This window comes from Mustela putorius, unplaced genomic scaffold, assembly GCF_011764305.1.
Source record: "Mustela putorius furo isolate JIRA1106 unplaced genomic scaffold, ASM1176430v1.1 tig00003834_pilon_pilon_pilon, whole genome shotgun sequence".
Lineage (NCBI taxonomy): Eukaryota > Metazoa > Chordata > Mammalia > Carnivora > Mustelidae > Mustela > Mustela putorius.
In genome coordinates, this window is record NW_025421987.1 from 100,002,234 (window position 1) to 100,027,388 (window position 25,155).

The window sequence follows — 25,155 nt, forward strand, 5'->3', positions numbered from 1 at the left end:
TTCCCTCAGAGCGGGAGGACACATGCCCAGGAGGCTGTGGGGGGGGGGCACTGCTCTCAGCTACCCACCCCTCTGTGGAATGAACTCTGGGCAAGACCCAGCTGCCCGTGGTCAGCGTGGTGGACAGGCTCCAGCACCGTCACCTCTGCAGGGTCACAGCTTCTTGATCATAAGCACGTGAGCCAATGGCATGTGGAGGCAACAGCAGTGCTTCAGACCCAGCCTGTCCAGGGAGTTCCCCTCTGTGCACTCAGCCCACAGCAGCCCCAGGTAGGCCTTCACTTCATGCTAGAATCTTGCTGCAGGTGAAGCAGCACACAGGGGATGGTCACCGCTCTCACCCCAGGCCACTGCCCCCCTCCTCCATCCTCAGTTATCTTTCATTATCATATCTTAGAAACTCTGGCCTCATTACCAGATTTGGTTCACATCTGGTACGGTACACGTTGGATTGCTAGTTTGTGCAAGCATACCCCAAAGGCCCCCGTTAATCACGGTCTTGAAAGTAGAGATCCCGTCCTCCCTCTATATTCCCACCAAGCAGAACATGCAGAAAAGCGTGTCGTTCAGTGTTCAAAGTCAGGGGCTGGGTATGGGGGGAGGTGACCAGCCCTGTACATCCCTCTTATAACGATGACCGTCCAAGAGGCAGGCCTTGATCTCCTTGGAAACGCTGGCCGTGCAAGGAGGGGGACGGGCCCTTGACAGTTGTTAGAGTGAGTAGCTAAGATATAAAAACTTGCTTTGTGTAGATCCTGGCAGTGGAGGCTGTATCCAGTTGGCCACTCCGGACTCCCTGCACATAGTTCCGCTAGTAGACCTGTATCGCCATTGGTGTCTCTGGGTCTTTTCTCTGGACTCACTGGACATGACCCACCCTAGGCTTAGAGTCTGCGGGGTGTGCAGCACGTATCCATATAACTTATTCTTTGTGTGCTCAGACAGTGGAACATGCTCTAACATCTCCTTCATCACTGATCTGTCCCGCATGTGAATTAGCTTTGTCTCCTTCTATTGATGTCAGCTACCACTGAAGAACCACTAGGCAGAGCAAAATATTTTCTGAGCAGAACAACTTTGCCAGACCTTGGTTACCTTCAGTTGTGAGAATCCTGTCCTTGTTGGGATTTCCATATAACCCTTTGGTGAATTCATCTAAAAATGCCTGGAAATAGAAAGAAATATAGTTACTGATTACAACAATGTTCTGCAAATATATTAATCCAATTCTTTGTAGTACTGATCACCAGACATCAATTAGAAACAATAGTTCTCCCTAGATTTCCTCTTACCCAGAGACTTTTTCATTACAGGATTGCCATAGAACCTAGGCATTTTCTCAATAAATACCAGTGCTGATTTCTTTTATTTCATGGGAAGACCACAATTCTATCCCAGATGCCTGAGAGTAACTAAGAATTCAGAAAAGAACCTTATATTTGCTATCTTTTTAAAGTGCTAATGTTCATAATTTGTAACAATAGCCCTTAAAGTCAGATAACAAAAGGGTAGTAACTACTACTTCTTTTTTTTTTAATGTTTTATTTATTTATTTGACAGACAGAGATCAGAAGTGGGCAGAGAAAAAAAAGGGGGGGGGCGCCTGGGTGGCTCAGTTGGTTGGACGACTGCCTTCGGCTCAGGTCATGATCCTGGAGTCCCGGGATCGAGTCCCACAATCTGGCTCCCAGCTCCATGGGGAGTCTGCTTCTCCCTCTGACCTTCTCCTCGCTCATGTTCTCTCTCACTTTCTCTCTCTCAAATAAATAAATAAAATCTTTAAAAAAAAAAAAAAGAAGTGGGCAGAGAAGCAGGCAGAGAGAGAGAGGAGGAAGCAGGCTCCCCGCTAAGCAGAGAGCCCAATGTGGGGCTTGATCCCAGGACCCCGAGATCATGACCTGAGTCGAAGGCAGCGGCTCAATCCACTGAGCCACCCAAGTGCCCTGGTAGTAACTAATTCTGCAACCAGATTTAAGCCATGCTACATGCTAGACACCACACAAAACATGTCAAATACATCTTTTCTTAGTTTCAACATCGAGTTTGAGAGATGTTCTTGCCACATTCACTTGACACACAATAAAACCGAAATTCGGAGAGGTGGCCTCCCTCAGCCTTTAAGTGGCAAAACCGGAATTTAAACCTAGCTGTACTTTTCTTCTTTGCACTTCTATATTGTTTGCATTTTTGCTATAGCTATGCACAATTTATAAAATCAATATAACTTTTCAAGAATGAGAACCAGATTTTGGTACTCAGACTGGGCCAACCAGCTCTAGGTCAACATTTACAAGGCTGGTGTAGGGGGCTCAGTGCTTAGTTCATGTGCTTTGACTGCCTCTCTGCTACTGAATACTGTACTGTTATTTCTAGCTTTAGACCCTCAGAGACTTCTACAGACGAGCTGTGCTCTATCCATAAAACCCTTAAATTCTTGAGGTTTCTCTTATTTGGTCTTTTCCCTATAAACAGAGCCATAACTTGGGCTTCATTCAGTCAGTGTTAAAATGTCTGGGCCACTTTCATGCCAATGACTTTCTGCTTCCTCCTAGGAATTTAAGTACAATTATCTTGTGTCTTGTTAACCTGTCTAGGAAGGACGGTGTGAGTTATCAGCATTATCTCATAAAGTCTTATGACAACCCCTCCACAGCAACCAACACTTATGGACAGGGAAGTGAAAACATTATTATTTACAGATCCACAAAGACATCTGGTTGCACTTAGGTTCACTTGTCAGAATGATGAGAAGAGATATGTAACCATACCTGTTGGATTTCATCATCACCTAGATGTACCAGCAAGTAAACTTTTTGTAAGGCTTTCCGCCAGCTTCTGCTACTAAATTCGAACAATTCCGAAAGGATTAGGTTAGCAAAAATAGCTTTAGGAAATCTCAAATTTCCTGTTCCAATCATGGGAAATACGATGGATGAAAAAGATAACTCTTCTACAGTTGCCAAACATTTCTTGATTATATTTGCCATGATCTGAAATGTACAAAATACATTCATCTAAGTTAGGGCTTAAGCTGGCAGAAAGGAGAAAGAGCTATGGCTCTAACAACTGTGACTAGGTCTCTTCCGCTATTCCTGGCTTTGTCTGGGTCTAGGGAGTCAGAAAGGAGAGAGGATATTCCAGAGAAATTGCAATTCATGCAGGAAGGAGGCTCCAATAGTATGGGAATGGCTACATAAACAATGGTGTCTTGTTGCAATTAAAAGCAATGTTTATGGACATTGGATAAATGTTTGTTAATTTTTTAAAAAGCAGGATTAAAAAAATGTCTGGAAGGGAATCCCAACTAAAAAATATAAAATTGCCCTGAAGAGAATACAATAAAATGTTAACCACATTCATTTCCAGATGACTGGATTATAATTTTTGTTTTCATCTTTGTACTTTCTGTATTTCCTACAATATACTTGTATTACTTTCATATTCTAAAAAAAGAGAGTTGGGAGTAAAGGTGAGAAGTCATCAAAAGTAGAGCAATGACCCCTCATTCTTCACCACAGCTTTGGCTGCATCTTGTTGTCATACTGAAGGATGATTACACTAATCTTCAGATATCATTCCTGGGGAACCCCAGGATGGTTACTACTTTCAAGGGTCAATTATTCTGAAATCACTGGTAGCTATGATGGACTGTTTAGAGAACATAATAAAGATGTCAATAAATGGACAAGGTCCAATCAATACTAGGGCTTCTCAACCTTGTCCAGAAAAGTTTGCGTTGTGGAGGCCGATGTATACATTGTAGGACATTTAGCGCATCCCGGGCCCCCGCTTCCCAGTGATCAGTAACCAATGTAACAAGCCAAAGGTCCCCTGGGGAATACATTCACTTTGCTTGAGAACCACAGATCTCTACAGTGCCAGAAGACTACCAAAGCTACCAATGAAGTAGAGAATGAAGGATTTTCTCTACCTGCTGAGAGCGCCCTGCTGCATTATCCCAAGTTGGTGCCACGACATGGAAGACAGCTTGGCAGTTCAGATTACAGCCACTTGTTATGAATATGCTACCTATTTTCTCCACTGCTCCCTGCTTGACAGCATACAACTCTTCCTGGAGCTTTGGACCAGCTTTCTGCAAAATAGCCCGGGATAGTGGTCCATTTCCAAGTTGAAGTGTCTGGGAAACAGTGTTGACAATCACATGGGCCTTAAGGAAAACAGCAACATTTTGTTAGAGATTGAATCAGTAATTATTAAGCACCTACGACTTGCCGAGTATTGTGGAATAATGCATAAGACATGTTTTGTCTGTCATACTGACCTGTCAACCCTACCCTGGGGGGCTCACAATCTATTGTTACCATAATGAGTTGAGCCCCAAAACTTAGAAATAAAGGAAATGCATCACCCACCAATGTCAAGTCAACATGTGATGAATCAGAGTAGGGCTATGAAAATGAGCAAACCAAAGACCATAGACAAAGAAGGAGAATCTGAATGAAAGGTAGATGCAGAAAGAGGAAGACAGTGAGACAGACAGAGACAAAAACACAGAATGTTGAGAGAGACCTTGGAAGAAAGAGTTGCTTTTAGGCAGGTAGGAACTGAGAGTAATTGTTCTGACTTTATTAACATACCTAAAGAAAGAATGGGTCTGTCTGAAGGGTAATGGGGTGGGGTCTGATCAGCCCTGAAGGCCTAGATAAGGGAAAGTCGTTGAGGTGAGGGTAGGCAGTGTCCCCTCAAGCCTGTCCAGGGGTATCAAGAGTTCTCCAATGCCTGCTGAGGCTATCCCTTTGGTGAGATGGGGTCATGACCTGATGCCAATAGCTATTAAGTATTCAATTCATTCAACTCCATTTATTCTGATTTTATATTCAAATTTGGAGGGGAGAATGCTTTGATCATGTGGATTTTGCATATTTTGGTTCCTTGGGGAGCACTTCTTCATTGTAAATTAAAAGGTTTTTATGTCACTGGGCCACTTAATAGTTTCATTTCTCACTCTCATGGGTCCACCTCCATCTTATATGAGGTTACTTAACATAAACTAATCTTAGGACCTGAGAAGTTCCCCGCAGGGACAAAAGTCAATGAGCTTGAAAAAAAAAAAAAACAAGATCCAGCCCACCTTCACCCCACTCTCTGCTTACTGATTCCTACACAGTTTGGGGAAGTAATATATTAACATGTAAAACAGTAAAATATTCTTAATGTTTAAATCAGTTCAAGATAATCGAAAGAAACTCTGTGTTAAAAAATACAATTAGTAATTGCTATAGAACTTCAAATACGGCAGGAATCCTTTAGACTGGACTGCTCAGTAAAGTCTTTACAAAGAGGATAAGGGATGGGGCACCTGGGTGGCTCAGTCAGTTGAGCGTCTTCTTTCCACTCAGGTCATGATCTTCAGGTCCCACACTGGGCTCCCTGCTCAGGGGAGTCTGCTTCTCCCTCTCCCTCTGCCTCTTCCCCTGCTTGTGCTTTCTCTGTCTCTGTCTCTTGTTTGTGTGTCTCTCTCTCCCTCTCTCAAATGAATAAATAAAATCTTAGGGAAAAAAAAGATAAGGAAGGAAGCTGGGACAGGGAGAAAGAAAGCAGTAAGGATTCTGGGTGGGTGAATGTTTGAGAAAACACAGGAGAAAGGTCAGAAAGTGGTCCAGTTTAGCTAACAGAGAGTGCTAATGGTGAGAGACAGGGCTAGAAAGAGATTTGGGGCCAGACCGTGGAAGACTCTGAGAGCTCTTATTTTTTGGATTTTCTGATACAGGCAGGAGGAAGCACTTGATGAACATACATCAAACAGCTAGGGAGAGGGCAGGCTGGAGGGTAAGAGAGGCGACTAGGGATGCTGAAGGACAATGAAAATGAAAGGGAATACACAAGAGAGAGGGTGTGAGGAGGCTGGGAAACTGGTTGGATAGAGAAAGGAACTCAAAGAGTTAGAGGACTCCAAAGTTTATATGGCACCATCCAATCGTGAGACTAGGTACCCTGACAGGGATGAAAGAGTTTAATAATCAACTTAACAAACTGCGTAGTGAAAAGACCTCAGTTTCCTCGTTTCTAAGATAAGGATAAGGAATTTTATCTCAACTAGATTGTACCACAAACTGGGTGAGATAAAATTCAAAGTGGTCTGTTGTGGGGTCTGTTGTGACCTTAAGTTATAGAATGAGTGAATCAGACCCCAGTGCTTCTTGTTGGATTTACTGAATAGCGCCACTTACCTGGAAATTAGTAACATTTCCAGCCATTAATACGAGGTTTAGACCTTCTGTGGTTTGGGCTGAGGCTATCACATTTCCGTCTGGAAGACAGTTTTTCCCGCTGACTTGGTCTTTTAACTGTGGAGAAAACAGTAAAAATAATGACCAGGCAATGCTATCTGTAGACTTTCCTCTTAGGTTTCCAAACAGAAAATAGCTATTAGATTCCACACCTAACTCAACTCATAGTCCAACCTTAAGATTCAAAAGCAAATAATTTGTTACCACAATTTTTTTAGTATCAACTGTATTTAATACCTCCAGTTGCCTGTGAGCTCTTTTACTTATTCCCCAATTCTAGCTTAGCAGACCCTGCTCATGCCCCCTGGCTCTTACAATTTAAGGGCACTCTGGTCGTATTTCCAGCTGTCTTTATTTCTTTCCTTTTTTTTTTTTTTTTTTTTTAGAAATAGAGAGAGAAGAAGCAGGAGAAGAAAGAAAATTTTAAGCAGGCTCCGGGTTCAGTGCTAAGCCCAATTTGGGGTTTAATCCCATGACCCTGAGATCATGACCTGAGCTGAAATCAAGAGTCTGACGCTCAACCAACGATCCACCCAGGCACCCCTCCCATTGTTATTTCTTCTCTGAAGACTTTCTGTAGTGCCAAAGCCTGCTTTCCTTGCAGGCTCAACAGAGAGAAATTGCAGGTAAATTAAGCCACCCTCCCACTGGCTCAAGCCCTCATCCAATGATTGACAGTTCGTTTAAAACCAGGGAGCAACCTTGCCTCCCAGGTAAGACTCACTCTGAGTTTTCCCAGTGAGATCAAGTGGTAACTGATTTGGTAACACACCCTATCAGTATCTTTTACTTCCCTATTTAGATCATTTGCACTTGAATCCTGTTTCAGGTTCTCTTGGGGGGGGGGGACCCAAACTAAGACACACCCCTCAGTTCTATGCATAATGCATTTATAGTTTTGACTACTAGACAGCCAGTTTTATTTATTTATTTTTTTTAAAGATTTTATTTATTTATTTGACAGATCACAAGTAGGCAGAGAGGCAGGCAGAGAGAGAGAGAGAGGAGGAAGCAGGCTCCCTGCTTAACGGAGAGCCCACTGCAGGGCTTGATTCCAGGACCCCGGGATCATGATCTGAGCCGAAGGCAGAGGCATTAACCCACTGAGCCACCCAGGTGCCCCTAGACAGCCAGTTTTAGAATTTAAAGGATCATCACAGATCATCCAGTACAGAAACTTCATTCTCCTGGAGGAAAGAGAAAATCCAGTGTACAGAGATGAAACCATTTACTCAAAGTCAATCTAGTAGCTGATGAAGGCACAATCCTTTAATCTGCTCTTCAGAGAAACTATGAAGAGGAGCTGATCTATCTGACTGTATTTTCACACTTACCTATGGTAAAAACATGGTGCACATCACCTCCCTATCCCCCTATACCTCATCATCCACACGTGTGACAGATGTTAATTGGTATCAACACTCTTTTTCAATCATCCAGATAGTTTCAGAGTCTTAGTCAACACAGAGCCCCAGACAACAACTGTCTCTCAGTGCTAAGTAACCCATGAAATGAAATGTACTTTTCATGCCTGATCTAACTCAAAAAGGTTATGAGTTTTCTTTGCTTAAAACAAAACAATGTTAGAGAATTTTCCACACTCTACTTTCTATAAAAAACAGAAAACCCCAGAAGAACTGGGAATGCACTTCTTGAGCAGTCCTTTTCGCTCGCTCAGGAATTTTATTCTTTGTATTCTCCTGCATGGACTCTGGTATGTTTGGTGCAAGCATGATTAATGAACTCCCACCCCAAGAATTCCATTGGTACAGATTCTTTCAAAGCACTGATATGAAAACCAGAAAAAGAACCAGCCACATTCCCTGTCAAATTTTGTTTTTTCCTTCTCAGTGTTAATGGCTGATGTCTTTAATTGTTGTGAATTCTTTTCACCTCCTCCAAACAACCTGTTATCATGATCTTCTCCTTGAATATATCACACTCAATCCAAATCCCATCATTCTCTGCTGTTTTTTATGTCTTCCCATAGCATTGACTTCACATTCAATTTGGTGACTTGATATTTAGAAATGATATGGCAGAAGTTTTCAGATATATCCTCATTCCAGGTCTTGATTATATTGATCTTTGTTCTTCCTTGAGTTCAATGGCCACAGATCTGAATGATACCTCTAACTCCTTAACAGCTGACTTGGGGCCATGTTACCTCACAGGGACACTGTCCCTTTATAATTTATTGTTTCAATCAGGTGATGCTTCTTCTTCAAGATCTTCATATGAGAGGATCCAGAGCCACCAGAAATGGTGCTGGCAACTTTCTCAGTGGCTTCTCTTTTTCATACAAGGCTACGACCAAAGTCACATCATATGGGAAACAGAGATGGGCCTTTCACTGAAGACAGGCTCTTAGCCCAAGCAGGTGTCCACCACTAAAAAATAAAAATCAAAAGGCAGGTATTCAGACAAAATCTTTGGCATAAAAAGAAATCCTGATATTGGCGTGCCTGGGTGGCTCTGTCCCTGGGCATCTGCCTATGGCCCAGGTCATGATCCCAGGGATCTGGGATCTAGCCTCCCATCTGGCTCCCTGCTCAGCAAAGGGTTTGCTTCTCCCTCTGCCCCTGCACCCTCTCTCTCTCTCTCTCTCTCTCTCTCTCTCAAATAAATAAATAAAATCTTTTAAAAAATGAACTTTTAGAAGTAAATGCAATATTGAGGGACTGGGGTGGCTCAGTTGTTTGAGCATCCAACTCTTGCCTTCCACTCAGGTCATGATCTCAGGGCTGTGAAATTGAGCCCTGCCATGGGCTCCACGTTCAACAAGGAAGCTGCTTGAGATTCTTTCCCTCTGTCCCACCCTCTGCCTGGGTGCTCTCTCTCTCTCTCAAAATAAATAAATCTTTTTTAAAAAGAAGCAAATACAATACTATTCTTTAATAGTTACAATAGTTAAAAACATCAAAAACAGTTGTGTGCAGTAATAATTTAAAAAAGTAATAAAATTAGGTCTGATTCCCTAGGTGCAGAGCCTGTGACGAGGATTCATGTGCAATTGAATTATTAAAGTTGTACCCTCAGGAAAAACATGTAGGAAGTGAGAGATAAAGACAGAGAATGTGGTTTAAGTAAAACTAGTTTCTGCCTGATCCTGCAAGGACTCTGGAGTATATAAATTACATCATGGTGCTGTCCCAACCTTGAGACAGGGAGCTGTTTTTGCACCTGCATACCAATCATTTCATTGTCTATGGGTCATCCTGGTTGGGTGGTGAATGTAAACTCCCAGGCACTCCAGACTCCAGACCTTTAGTCTGCTAAAGGCAATCCCTCTGGAGAAGATTGTAAGTGTGAGTCCTTCACAGCAATATATATATATAGCAGCTGACTGTGAGTGAACCTAATAAGTAAAAGAGACTCTGGAACATCTGGAGAAGCATCAAAAGGAAGGAAAAGCACTAAGCGAGGTCCAAGGAGTAACTGCACAAGAATGTGGCTTAGCAGCTAAGTCATACAAAAATATCTAAGGGATTTTGATTGATGACAAATTCTGTATAAATCAACAGTGATGTAGCTGTATTTAAGCAGAAAAAAAAGTCACCAAACGCTGGGAAGAACACGGAGCAACAGGAACTCTAATTCTGCAACATGGTACAGCCATTTCAGAAGACAGTCTGGCAGTTTCTTACAAAACTAAACATACTCTTACCATAGGATCCAGCATTTGTGTTTTGTGGTATTTACCTAAATGATTTGCAAACATATGCCCACACAAACCTGCACATGAGCTTTATTCATTATTGCCAAAACTTAGAAGCAACCAAGATGTCCTTCAATAAATGAATGGATAAATAATGGACATGATGCCTCCATAAAACAGAATATTATTCAGAGAAAAAAAAAAGAGCCATTAAGCTACCAAACGACATGGAAGAAATATAATGCCTATTGTTAAGCAAAGGAGCCCATCTGAAAGGCTAAATATCATATAATTCCAGCTACATGACATTTTGGAAAAGGCAAAACTGTGGAGACATTAAAAATATCAGTGGCTGGTGCACCTGGGTGGCTCAATGGGTTAAGCCTCTGCCTTTGGCTCAGATCATGATCTCAGGGTCCTGGGATCGAGCCCTGCATCGGGCTTTCTGCTCGGCAGGGAGCCTGCTTTCCCCTCTCTCTCTCTGCCTATTTGTGATCCCTCTCTGTCAAATAAATAAATAAAATCTTTAAAAAATAAATATCAGTGGCTGCCTGCAATTTGAAATTATTCCATACGAAATTATTCCATATGAAACTGAAATTATTCCATATGAAACTGTTACTGAGGACACACGACACTGTGCATTTGTCAAAACCCAGAGAATCATCCAACACAAGGAGTGAACTCTAATATAATGGACTTTAGTTAATAATAATGTAGCAATACTTTTCAATTGTTAACAAAAGTACCATTAATCCAATACCTTAATATTAGGGAAACTGGGGGCAGGAAGAATTATCCTTACTTTCTGTTTAAATGTTCGTTAAACCTAAAACTGCTCTAAAAATAAAAACCATTCATTTAAAAATGGGTAGTGATGAGATTTGGGGCTATAATAAGAAAAACATAGTAACAAGAATAGGTATGGTGAAACATAATCCTATTCTTCTCACTGGTAAAAACGGGCAATGCCTGGGGTATTGTATTTTGTTCAGGGTGCTAAACTTTGCAAAGGGTTTATGAAAACTAGCTATGGTGTTCAGAAGAGGGAAACTGATGCTGTAAAAGGATTCAAAACCATATCACATGAGGGTATAAAAAAAGAACTGAATATATTTAACTTGCAGAAGTACAGATTTTAGGTAGGATGGGAGCCACACATAATAGTTACCCTTAAACATCTGAAGGACTATCTTATAAAGGATTTATTTCTACAACCCTAAAAGGAAGAGCAAGGATAGTAAGTAAAATATGTTTGGGCTTCATACAATGCTATTTTTATTTTTTTCTTTTTCTTTATTATTTATTTATTTATTTATTTATTTTTGGTGATTAGTACTGTTCTAAGGTAGGATGAGTCAACTCGGGGAACAGTGAGTTTGCAGCCAAGCAGAAGAGGGACAATCACCTAGTGGTCTGATTTTACATCTGAACTATTTTGTGTTTTTAGAGGTGCAGGGGGCATTTTTTTCTAAATGAAATTCACGAGTCTATTTCCAGTGCATGTTACCTAGTAGAAATAGTTTGTTATAGTACTTTTTTGTCGGAAGTCATAACAACATCAAAACAAAGGACAGTGAACTATTCAAACACCACTTAGTAATAATACTTGACCCTGTAGCAGCTGAGACATATAGCTATCTAAAGCACAATTCATATCTATCATTTTTCATCAAATTAATAACTTGTGTTTTCCATTCTTTCCTACTTTGATAGTTATAATATCTTTATCGATTGAATACCTGCTATGTGTCAGTTAACAAATATTATCCTACTTAACTTAATCTTCACAGTGACCCTGTGAGATAGATTTTATCTCCACTTTTTAAATGAGGAAACAGAGACTAAGGAAGTAATGTTGCCATTGTTATCCAGCTAATTACAGAAGGATTTAAATATATACCCTTGGGGGTCCCTGGGTGGCTCAGTCAGTTAAGCTTCTGGCTCTTTATTTCACCTCAGGTCATGATCTTGGGCTCACAAGATTGAGCTCCACATTGGGCTCTATGCTCAATGCAGAGCCTGCTTAAGAGTCTCCCTCTCCCTCTCTCTCTGCCCCTCCCCGTCTCTGTTTCTCTCTCTCCCTCTCTCTCTCTCTCTCATAAATAAGCGATAAATAAATAAATAAAATCTTTTTTTAAAATAAGAAATGAAAAATAAATAAATATATATTTTTGGGATTCTAAAGGCCAGTGGTGCTCTATTGTGATAGAGAAGACTGTGTAAGTAAGCCTTCTTGGACTGTGTAAGTAAGATGGCACCCAATGATCCCTACCACTTGGTAATCATGCCTTTGAATAGTTTCCTTCCATATTGTATCAGAGTTGGTCTTTGTAACCAACTGAATATGGCACAAGTGATGCTATATCCCTTCAGAGGCTTGATTACAAAAGGCACTTAGAGCCCTCCGCACCCCCTCAGATAACTTAGTCTGGGAGCAGCCAGCTGCCATGTCATGAACACCCACGGGGGCAGGCCCTAGTGGCAAGGAGCTGAAGCCACTGGCAGCAGTTGTGTAAGCAAAGGTAGAAGAAACCCTCCAGTCCTCATCAAGCATTCTGATGATTGCAGCCCTGATGAACAGGTTGATAGGAACCTCATGAGAGATCTTCCACCAGGATTACCCAATTAAGCCTCCCCCAAATTCCTGGCCTTCAGGAAGTATAAGACAATAAGTGCTTGCTATGTAAAGCCACTAACTTTGGTATGCAGCAATAAAAAATTAACACAGACTGCATGCTTATTTAGGATGGCTTGAAGAGGCTGGCTAGTGGAGATAGCAGGGATAAGGTTAAAACCTCTCCTCCCTCACCCTTTGTGTCAGAGTCATTGCTGAAAGTCAACCTCTAATGACTATACCAGCAATATGAATGTTTAAGGATCTTACAAAAAATTAAAAACAAAAAACAAAACAAAACTCAAAACCCGACCAAGCAAAAACAAAACAAAATAGAATCGAAAATAGAGTACATCAGTTCCCTAGCAAGAAATGCATGTTGTAGCAGAAATTTTTTCCAAATTCCAACAAATGTTTTTATTTGCAAAACAGATATGGGTTGGGATATAAACTATATATATCTATTTAGGGTGCACTGTGGTTTCCGAGAAGTTTGTAAACTGTTGCACTATACTCTGTATCACTCTGCCTCCCCTGCTGGCTTCTTCAGCTCACAATGGCTGGAGTGCAGACTGAGGCTCTCAACTAACCCTGTTAACTCCAGAGGTGCTGAATATGCTTAGATATTAACCATTTACTAGTATACCCATAAAAAACTGTTAAAAAAAAAAAAGCTCTTCAGATGTCAATACTCTTCAGGTTCAGGTGGCAAGTATGTGGAGAGAGATGGGCCTTCATATTTTGCATCTTTGGGAGGTTAGTACGAGTCCCAAGAATGAAACAGTTTTAAATGTAGAAGTCTGCTAAGTGAGGGATACCAAATGTTTGTCTTTTCACAAAGTACCAACTAAAAATGTCCAATGGTATCAATTTCTTGCTGTATAAAGAATCAGATATTATTTTAGTCTGGTCCTAAGACTATTAGCTTCTAAACCATTATTGAAAGTTGAGCTTCTTTTCTCTCCAGAGAGCATCTCAATTTCTGGCTTTCCTGACTGACTGGTTTCCTTCAAAGCTATGTAAGGAAGATCCTAATTTCTGCTTCTCTTCTCTTGACCTCATTCATTCCCTAGCACTCCCCACCCCCCAACAAGTCTTCTATCCCCACCTGTAATTTCAGGGATACTTCTTGGCTTCATCAACTCTTCCTAAAGATCATAGTTGGGAGGGGGTGTGCCGGTGAAGTATGGCCATTAAAAATGGTATTTATTTCATCTTATTATCTAAAATATAAACTGTTTTGTGGCTTAAGTTCTTTGGGAGATTACTACCTTTAAAATGGTTCATTTAATTTTCTAAATTCTTACTGTCTTCCTTAAGGGGTGATCAGATTCTGAATACATCTCAAAGGTAAAGTGAACAGGGTTTCCTAAAGAACTGAGAATGGGATATGAGAGACTCCCAGGTTTTGGTCTGAGCAACTAGGATGAAGTTGCTATCAACTGAAATCGGGAAGCCTGTGGATAATGTAGGTTGGTAGCGTAGAGTGAGGAGGATGGGGAGTTTTGTCTTGGACATGTTATATTTGTATCATATACTTTTAGACAACCAGGTGAAGAAGTCTAGTATGCAGTGAGTGTAGGCATTGGTTCATGAGAGAGTATTGACTGCAGATATGAACTGGGGGTCATGGATATGTAGACAGTATTTAAAGCCATTAAACCTCCCAGGAACTGAGTGAAGACAAAAAGAAGAAAGGAGCTGAGCTCTACCTTCAGAGTTGAAGAAAAGAAGGTAAATGAAGAAAAAATGAGAATGAAGAGCACCTGGGTGGCTTAGTCAGTAAAGCATCTTCTCTGGTCATGATCCCAGGGTCCTGGGATGGAATCCCTCATCAGGCTCCCTGCTCTGCGGAGAGCCTGCTTGTCATCTCCTCTGCCTGCTGCCCCTCCTGCTTATGTGTGCGTGCATGCTCTCTCTCTCTCTCTCTATCAAAGAAATAAAATAAAACCTTAAAAAAAAAAAAGAATGAGAATGAACAGCTACAGAGGTACAAAACAAAAATAAAAACAAAAACAAAAAAAACCCAAAGTGTGGCATCGTAGCAGCAAGTGGAGAAAATGCATTTGGAAGGAGCTATTGAATATTGAGTCGAATGTTATTAAGAGATCAAGTAAAATGAGGACTGCTAAGTGGCTAGTGAATTTAGCAATAAATGATTCTTGTCACTGGCAAAAATAATTTTGGTGGAATGATGGGGTAAAGGCCTTTTTTAGAATGGATTTAAGAAAGAATAAGAGGGGAGGGAATGGGGATGAGTAATGACAAATTCAATTGAGAAATTTTCCTGCAAAGGGAAACAAAGAAAAGAAGCAGCTAACTACCAAGAAATTGAGGTCAAGAGAAGTTTTGCTGTCTGTTTTTTTGTTACTGCACAAAAAACAATTCTTTCAGCTAGGTTTTCACAGAGAACTGTTCAAAGCCCGAGTTAATTCCAGTAAGAATGGGTGTCTTTGATGGGTTTCCTAAGCACTTGTGTGGCCTCTAATCTGACTTCATTTGTCTATGAAATGGGTAATAATAACTGTAAAGATCAAGAAAGAAGAGAAATTGATTACCTTTGTAGTCAGAAAACTCAACCAGGGCTGAACTCTCCTCTGGGAAAAGCTGCATGTTGGTTACTCCTTCTCCTCCATTGCTATTAACTATTATTAATTTGAGGTGGCAGATTTTCAACCCTAATGGTTCTTGTCAGTTCCAGAAGTCTTGGGAAAATCTCAAATTGCTGAACTCTATTGTGTCCAACACAAGCATTAACAGATGTCCTGACGCCTACAAATAAAAATCAGTTTATTGGTACTATAATTTCATTTCATAGCAAAAGAAAACAATTTTGAAGTGTAATTTGATTTAGAGGCTATAACTAAGAATTAAAATTTAGATACTAAATTTCTACATAAAGTTATATTTCAGTGTCAACCTCAACCTATCCCACATTGCTTACTGTGAGTGCATGAGTACATAGCTATCATTAACAGTGGCCTCCATTTAAGACCATTTTGGGAACATGGGTCGACACTTACCTTTCTAAATAAAATCAAGTACGTGCAACCATTTTGTAAGCTCATAGTAATAATGATGATGATTATAATACAATATTGTTTCCTAAATCTAATTTCCTTCCCCGCCCCCTCACTTTACCATAGCTTGGTCTCTATTTGGACATGTCATTGTCATAAAAATAAACTCCTATAACTATTAAGTTCATGGGAAATTTGAGGGTATATTCACAGTGGTTAAGAAAATACACTCAGAAGTCAGAATGTTTAATTTGGAATTCTGATTCAAATACTTACTAGCTTTGTGCCTAAGAACAAGTCGTTTAACTTTCTTGAAACCTAGACTTCTTCATCTATAGAATGGAAAAAATAATGTACCTATCTCATAGTGCTATATGTTTTGAGAGTGAAGTAAGTAAAAGCTTAGCACAGTGCTTAGCCTAGAGCAAGGCACCTGATAAATGCTAGTTATGGGTAGTACCAGAAGTGATAATATGTTATCCCTTGCAATCATCTTACTGGGAGTTAGAAAGCACAACTTTTAAACAAAACCCATTGTGGGATGCCTGGAATCTCAAAATAGGATACAACCACTATTTGCAAATGAAAGGTTAAAAGTTATTGTCTGCCTTACCAGTATTTTTGAGAAAAGTCATGACAGCAACTTTAATATTGGATATTACTTCCACACTGAAGTCACCATTGGCTTCTGACAGGCCACTAATCAACTCCATAAGCACAGAGAGCACATTCTCTATAATGGTGCCTTGGATATTGTGAAATGCAACCAAAAGGGAGGCTCGTGAATGGTCTTTTGAAAATTCATCTGTTTCATCCACTTTCAATTCATCCGTTTTGTCCACTCTTCTGAAAAGCATTGCTTTTGCATGAGGTCTTCCAACTTAGCAATTTTTAGAGAGACAGAAACACTTAAGATGTTAGTTTTACATCTGATTTGAGATCTGAAAGGATTTGGCCTGTATCTTACTTTCTGATGTTTTCAATGCTTTGGAAGAAAATAGATTTCACTCATTGCAGAAGGAAGGAAGAAAGGAAGGAGAAGGAAAGGAAGGAAGGAAGAAAGAAAATAGTAATTGTGGCTAAATGACTGCATAAAGTAATACCTTATTCTTTGTAAAATCAGTTTTACTCACCAAATCACAGGGAAAAAAATAATAACCATGACAATAAATGATGACGCTCATCCACTGACATAAATTATTAGTGCTACAATTCATTACTGAAAAGAAAGAAGTTTCTGTTACTGCATAATGAAAGGGCAATCTACAGATAACCAAAATAAAAATGTTGCATGGTCATAAAGAAGATTGGGTATGGGGTAGCTATTTATGAGGAGAACAGAGATTATTACTTCTATTTTTCATTGTTTTTAACCCTTGAAAGAGAAATAAAGGAACTTTTAGTATGATAAAGAGACTTACTCTGAACTCAGAAGTTAATAGTATTCACAGTGAAGAGACAGGACAAGTCTTTGTGTTAAATACCCAGTAGTGCAACTGCAGGGTCATAGTGTAGCTCTATTTTTAATTCTGAGGAATCCCCACACTGTTTTCCAAAGTGGTTGCACCAATTTGCATTCCCACCAACAGTGTAAGAGGGTTCCCCTTCCTCCACATCCTCTCCAACATTTGTTGCTTCCTGCCAACTGGAAGGGATTATGCTGAGTGAAATAAGTCAAGCAAAGAAAGCCAATTCTCATATGGTTTCACTTACTTGATAAGGAATAACACGGAGGACATAAGGACAAGGAAAGGAAAAGTGAATTGGGGGAAATCGGAGGGGGAGATGAACCATGAGAGACTGTGGACTCTGAGAAACAAACTTACGGTTTTGGAAGGGAGGGGGTGGGGGATGAGTGAGCCTGGTGGTGGGGATTAAGGAGGACACATATTGCATGCAGCACTGGGTGTTGTACATAAACAATGAATCTTGAAACACTGCATCAAAAACTAATGATGTATTTTATGGTGACTAATATAACACAATTTTTTTAAAAAAAGGAAACAGGACAGCCACTCTCCTTAAAAGTAGAGGAAATAAAACAAAAACTAAAAATGTACTCTGGTACCACTCCTATTTGATATATTTTTCAGAATACTTCCTGGTCATCAAAATAAGGTGGTGAAAAGAAATAAATATAAATATAAAAATGGAAAAGATAACAAAAACATTCTTTACAAATACCATAGTCACATATTGTGAAAAATTTTTTAAATCATCAACACCATCAAGAAAGTGAAAAGACAACTCATAGAAAGGGAGAAAGGATTTGCAAAGCATAGTTGATAAAGGGCATGTAATCTAAATAAAGAACACTTAAAACTGAACAATAAAAAAACCAAATAATCCAATTTTAAAATAGGCAAAGGATTTGAATAGACACCTCTCCAAGGATGACATACACATGGTCAATAAGGACATAACAAAATGTTGAACATCATTCATCATTAAGAAAATGCAAATCAAAACCACAATGAGCTAACACTTTACATGTACTGGAATAACTAAAATTTTAAAAGATGGACAATAACAAGTGTTGACAAGGATGCAAAAAACTGGAAACATACCTTGCTGGAATAGAAATGGTACAACCACTTAGGAATACAGTTTCACAATGGAGTTACTATATAATCCAGGTGTTCTACACTCAGACAGGAATATACCATAGAGGTGAAACATATGTCCACACAAAAACTATTTCACAAATCTATGGACAGAATGTTTGTGTGTCCCCCAAATTCAGGTTTTAAGTCCTAATCCTCAATGTGATTGACAGTATTTGGAGATGGGGTCAGATGGGAAGTGATTAGGTTTAGATGATGTCATGAAAGTGGAACCCCCATGAAAGGACTAGTGTCCTTATAAGAAGAGGAGACAACTAGAGCTCCCTTTCTGCCATCTGAGAAAATAACAAGAGGAGGTCATCTGCAAATCAGGAAAAGGGTTCTCACCAAGAACTCTATCGTGCTGATTTCCTGACCTCAGACTTCCAGCCTCTAGACTATGGGAAATCAGTGCTGTTTAAGCCACCAAGTCTATGGTATTTGTTCTAGCAGTCCAAGTTGACTGAGACAACAAATGTTCACAGCAGCATTATTCACAATAGTCAAAAGGTGGAAATAACCAAATGTCCATCAATTAATGAATGGATAAATAAAAAATGGTATATCTGTACAATGGCATATTATTTGGCCATAAAAACTAACAAAGTTTTGATATATTCCGCAACATTAATGAACCCTGAAAATCTGCTAAATGAAAGAAGTCAGTGGCAAAAAAAAACACATACTAAATTATCTTATTTATCTGAAATGTCCAAAATACATAGATTCACAAAGACTGAAGTATATTAGTGGTTACTAGTCTGTGGGGAGGAGGGAAAGGGGAATGATTGCAAATGCACTTGGAGTTTCTTTGGGGTGATGAAAATTTCTAAAAATAGACAGTGGTGAACACTGTGAACATACTAAAAACCACTGAATTGTACACTTTTAAAGAGTGAATTTTGTGGCATGTAAGTTATATCTCAACAAAACTGTTATTTAAAAATAAGAATCTGGTTGCCTGGATGGCTCAGTGGGTTAAGCCTCTGCCTTTGGCTCAGGTCATGATCTCAGGGTCTTGGGATCAAGACCCGCAACGGGCTCTCTGCTCAGTGGGGAGTCTGCTTCCCCTTCTCTACCTGCCTCTCTGCCTACTTGTGATCTCTCTCTGTCAAATAAATAAATAAAATCTTTTTTAAAAAATAAGAATCAATAAATTAATCCTTAGAGAAAGTATAGATAAAGACATATGAGATCACTTTAAAAGAGTATCTAAATATTAATGACAAAAATAGTCTCAATAGTCTCCGGCCTTGCATAAATATATTACAAATGATAATACTCTCCAAATTACAGATTATAATATATGAAATCCCTTAATTCAAGTCCAGTTAAGTGGTAATTTATAAAATTTGACAAAATGAAAGCAAACTGTGTTTTAAAAAACAAGACAATACCAAATGAAATGATGAGGGACTCAGCATGCTACACCTTGAAATGCATTTTCCACAGACTGGAAGAAAATATTTGCAAAAGAAATAACTAATAAAAAGCTGTTACCCAAAATATAAAGGACCTTTGGGATTCAACAATAAGAAAACAACCTAATTTTAAACCAGGCAAAAGACCTCAATGTAGGGACCTACTTAGCCAGAGTGACTTCATCTCAGTTAAACAGCCATTTTGTCGTTTGTGCAGTAAAACTTAAACTGACCTTGCCCCCCACTCCCAAGAGGAACTTACTTAAAAGCAAGTTGGTCGACCAATATGGTCAACAGTCCCTGATAACAGAGCTCAAATACCAGGACGGGTCAGGTCAGGTGGAGATAACAGAGCCCAGAATGCAAAGATGAGTCAGGCCAGGTGGAGACAATCTCATTGGCCAGGCTCAACCACATGGTCTTTGCTCTATAAAAGCTAGTCTGTGAAGCTGGGGGTGGTCGCTCTCTCCCTAAGAGATGGCCCCAGCCAGTCGGTTTGATTCTCCGTGTTGGCATGAAATAAAGCTTTGCTTGACCTTTGCTTTGTATCTGTCTCGCTCCTTTGATCACGGACCCCATCACTCAATAGATGCTTCACCAAAGAAGATAGACAAATGGCAAATAAGCATATGAAAAGATGCCTAACATTATATGTCACCGGGGAAATGCAAATTAGAAAAACAAGGAGATCCCACTGCACACCTAGTGGAATGGTGATAATACCAAACGCAGGCAAAGGATGTGGAGCAATAGGAACTCTCATATCATACATAGTTGGTGGGAATGAAAATGGTATTCACTTTGCAAGACAGTTTGATAGTTTCTTACAAAACTGTACATATTCTTCCCACACAATCCAGCAATCATGCTGCTGGTAGTTACCCAAAAGAGTTAAAAATTTATGTCTACAGGGGTGCCTGGGTGGCTCAGTTGGCTAAGTGTCAGCCTTTGGCTCAGGTCATGATCCCAGAGTCCTGGGTTTGATCCCCTCACGGACCCCTGTATGGAGCCCTGCATGGAGCCCCACATCTGGCTCCTTGCTCAGCAAGGAGTCTGCTTCTCCCTCTCCCTCTGCCTGCTGCTCCCTCACTTGTGTTCTCTTACTCTGTCAAATAAATAAATAAAATCTTTTTAAAAAATTATGTCTACACAAAAACCTACAATAGATGATTATAGCAGTTTTATTAATAATTGCCAAAACTTGGAGGAAACTAAGATGTTCTGCAATAAGCAAATGGATAAATAAACCTTGGTATATCCAGACAATGGAATATTATTCAGCACCAAAAACAAATGAGCTCTCAAGCCATGAAAAAACATGGTGGAAACTTAAATATGCATTACTAAGTAAAACAAAGCAACCTAAAAAGGTTAACATATGATTCCAACTATATAATATTTTGGAAAAGGCAAAACTATGGAGACAGTAAAAAGATCAGTGGGTGCCAGGGATTAGAGTAGTGGGAAGGATAGACAGCAGAGTACAGAGGATTTCTATGGTAGTGAAACTATTTTGTATGATACTGTAAAGGTGGATATATGTTATTAAACATTTGTCAAAACTCAAAGAATGTACAACAGCAAGAGTCAATGCTAATGTAAACTAGGAACTTTAAGTGATAATAATGGGTAAATGTAGATTCACCAATGACAACAAATGCACCACTCTTGTGTGAGATGTTGATAATGGAGGAGTTGGGGGTGACAGGTGGTATATGGGAACTTTCTATATCCTCCACTCAATTAAAAAAAATCTTTAAGTAGTAATTATAAAGCTAAATAGTTCTAAATTAAAAATAAATGATATGACAAGAAGTAAAATAGAAGTTCCAAATATAAACCTTAATGTATCAAAAAGCTTAACATAAGTATTAAGAGGAATAAGAAAGTGAAGAGCTGAATCATAATTTAATAAATATTGTTCAGAATGTTAATTTTCATTATGAAGAAAATAAAATTAGATATAAATGCATACTTCACAGTCAACACCTAACCGCAGTATATTAGCCCCTGATAGGTTAAAAATGTTAACTTTAAACACTCCAAAAGTAAGGACACCCGAGTGGCTCAGTGAGTTAAGTGTCCATCTCCTGATTTCCACTGTGGAATTAAATTAGAAAGCAATAGCAAATTAGCAATAGGTCCAACGACATGGATGAAACTCAATTGTATTATGCTAAGTGAAAGCAGCAAGGCTCAAAAGACCACCTGCGGCATGGTCTACAGGGACCAAAATCTGACCACTATTTGCCAAGTTCTCACCTTGAGTGCAGAAGTTGATTACAAAGGAACCAGTGGGAATTTGGGGAGTGATGAAACTCTTTTTTATACCTTTATATCTTTGTATATCTTATATCTTGTGGTTATCCCATGATTGTATGCATTTGTCAAAACTCAAAGAACTGTACACTAAGAAGTATGAATTTGCTGTATGTAAATTATACCTTAAATTTTTAAATGAAAGGAAGTCAATAGCATTCATATACACAGAAGATACAGTGAATGAAAAACCTTATGTAAAATAGCAAAATAAATAAATGAATAAAATATTTAGAAACAAACTTAACAAGAAATATTCTATATAAGAAAATGTTAAATATTTTTTTAATTTGAATTCAATTAGTTAATATATAGTGTATTATTAGTTTCAGAGGTAGTGGTCAGTGACTCATCAGTCTTATATAACATCCAGAGTTTATTACATCACATGCCCTCCTTAATGTCCATCATCCAGTTTCTTCAATTTTGTTATTAATTGGTTTATATAATTGGCTGCTCCCATGTTAAGGGTATAAATATTTACAATTGTTAGGTTGTCTTGTTGGATAGACCCTTTAATTATGATATAGTGTCCTTCCTCATCTCTTAATACAGTCTTTGGTTTAAAAATCTAATTTGTGTGATATAAGGATTGCTACCCAACTTTCTTTTGATGTCCATTAGCATGATAAATGGTATCCACCGCCTCACTTTAAATCTGGGGGTGTCTTTGGATCTAAAATGAGTCTCTTGGAATGCCTGGGTGGCTCAGTAGGTTGGGCGTCTGCCTTTGGCTTGGATCGTGATCCTGGGGTGCTGGGATCAAGTCCCGCATTGGGCTCCTTGTTCAGTGGGGAGGCTGCTTTTCTTTCTGCCTGCTGCTCCCTCTGTTTGTGCCCTCTCTCTGACAAATAAATAAAATAAAATCTTTAAAAGAATAAATAAATAAAATGAATCTCTTGCAGACAGCATATCAATGGGTCTTGTTTTGTTTTGTTTTTTATCCAATCAGATACTCTAGGTCTTTTGATTGGGGCATTCAGCCCATTTACATTCAGAGTAAATATGAATTTAGTACCATTGTATTACCTGTAAAGTCACTGTTTCTGTGTATTGTTTCTGTTTCTTTCTGGTCTGTGTTACTTCTGGGCTATCTCTTCACTTAAAGGATCCCCTTTAATATTTCTTGCAGGGCTGGTTTAATGACCACAAATTCTTTTAATTTCTGCTTGTCCTGGAACCTTTTTATCTCTCCTATTCTGAATGACAGATTTGCTGGATAAAGTACTCTTGGGTGCATATTTTTCTCATTTAGCACCCTGAGTATATCATGCTACTCCTTTCTGGCCTCCCAGGTCTGTGAATAGTCTAATGTTTCTACCCTTGTAGGTCAAAGATCTCTTGTCCAGAGCTGCTGTCGGGATTTTCTCTGTTTCTGAGATTTGCAAGCTTCATTATTATATGTCAAGGTGTAGACTATTTTTATTGATTTTGAGGGTGGTTCTCCATACCTCCTGGAATTGAATGCCTGTTCCCTTCCCCAGATTAGGAAAGTTCTCAGCTATAATTTGCTCCAATATACCTTCTGCCCCATCCCTCTCTCTCCTCTTCTTCCAGGATCCCAATTATTCTAATATTGTTTCACTTTACAGTATCACTTATCTCTTGAATTCTACCCCCTGTGATCCAGTAGTTATTTATCTCTCTTTTCCTCAGCTTCTTTATTCTCCATCTGTTTGGTCTTCTATATCACTAAATCTCTCTTCTGCTGCATTTATCCTAGCAGTTAAAGCCTCCATTTTTTTTATTGCATTGCATTAATAGCCTTTTCAATTTCAACTTGATCAGATTTTAGTTCTCTATTGTTCCAGAAAGAGATCCTCTAGTGTCTTCTATGCTTTTTTCAAGCCCAGTTAGTATCTTTATAATCATTATTCTGAAGTCTAGTTCTGACAACTGATTTATATCCAAACTGATTAGGTCTCTGGCAGTCAGTACTGCCTTTTGTTCTCTTTTCTCTTTTTTGAGGTGAGTTTTTTTGTCTTATCATTCTATCCAGAGAACAGATGAACAAGAGAACAAAATACTAAAATGACAACAATGAGCCCACAGAAATATACACTAAATAAATCAGAAGAGACCTGAAACTGAAAAAAATTAAATGAAAATTTTTTAAAAAATAGAGAGAGAGGATATAATGGGACAGGTGAAAAGAATAGAACAATACACAATATCCTGGGTTTATTTTGGTGTCTTTGTTAGAAGACACTACATGTGTAACCTTAGATTAGGCAATAGTTTTTTTTTTTTTATCTATGAAACCAAACATACAAGTGACAAAAGAAAAAAAAAAGGAATATTGGACTCCACCAAAATGGAAAACTTTTATATTATCCAGCCTTAAAAAGGAAGGAAATCCTAACACATGTTACAACATGAATGCATCTTGGAGACATGAAGTCAAGTGAAATAACCCCATCACAGAAGAACTGCATATTGTACGATTCCATCTATATGAGATACCTAGAGTAGTCGAATTCATAGAGTCAGAAAGTAAAAGGGTGGTTGCCAGGGACTTGGGGGGTGGGGAGAATATGGAGTTAGTGTTTAGGAATTAGAGTACTTTCCAAACTTCAGTTGGGGAAGATGAAGTTCTGGAGATGGTGGTGGTGATGATTGCATATCACTGTGAATGCACTTAATGCCATACAACTATACATTTAGAAATGGTTAAAACGGTAACTTTTATGTTGTATATATTTTACCACAGTTAAAAAAAAATTATCTCTTGTACTTCAAAAAAAAAAAAAAGAAAGAAAGAAAGAAACTACATCCCAAAATTGTAAAGAAAAATCTATCTCTATATACAAATAAATAAAATTAAATATAATGAAAGGATAGAATATAACTCTCAAGATGAAAATTTTAAAAAGACTTGTTTTAAAAAGCTGATAAAATAAGAAATCATTTCAAAAGGAAAGAGAAAAAAATTAAAATGTAAAAACTAAAAAATCATGAGGGGAAAAAGAATCCATGAATTTTATATACTATTTTCCCCTAGTGCTGGAGTTTTGCAATTCTGTGTAATTTGTAAACTTGGTCTTAGCTAGAAGTTCTCCTGATCTTTGACTGTTGTACTAAATCTTATGCCCTTTGCCCTGGGTGGAATTGTACCGTCCTTGCCGTGGCCAGGTTAAGCTTATCGGCTCCCATTTGGTCTCTGCAGGACTTTTGTTCCCTGAAGGCTTTCCGCCAGCTTTGGAGGATGAGAATGAAAATGGTGGCCTCCCAATCTCCAGTCCCAGAGCCAAGAGCTCAGGGTCCCA

The 25,155-nt window shown here is 39.0% G+C and overlaps 1 protein-coding gene across 7 annotated transcripts in view; it reads right to left on the reverse strand.

Moving 5' to 3' along the window:
• The window catches only part of LOC101674380 (protein mono-ADP-ribosyltransferase PARP15), a 45,437-nt gene that overhangs the window by 17,711 nt on the left and 2,571 nt on the right, over positions 1–25,155 (reverse strand). The window contains exons 2-8 of one of the 7 annotated variants that reach the window (XM_045088833.1): positions 16,160–16,291; positions 15,085–15,298; positions 7,586–8,641; positions 6,192–6,308; positions 3,932–4,168; positions 2,769–2,990; positions 1,087–1,165 (exon numbers count right to left, since the gene is read on the reverse strand). In XM_045088833.1, coding sequence (XP_044944768.1) covers positions 1,087–1,165; positions 2,769–2,990; positions 3,932–4,168; positions 6,192–6,218 — 565 coding nt within the window. In that variant the 5' untranslated portion in view covers positions 6,219–6,308; positions 7,586–8,641; positions 15,085–15,298; positions 16,160–16,291. Of the gene's footprint in view, positions 1–1,086; positions 1,166–2,768; positions 2,991–3,931; positions 4,169–6,191; positions 6,309–7,585; positions 8,642–15,084; positions 15,299–16,159; positions 16,427–25,155 lie in introns of all 7 variants that reach the window. The other 6 variants (XM_013052678.2, XM_013052679.2, XM_013052682.2 and 3 more) reach the window with 6 other exon arrangements.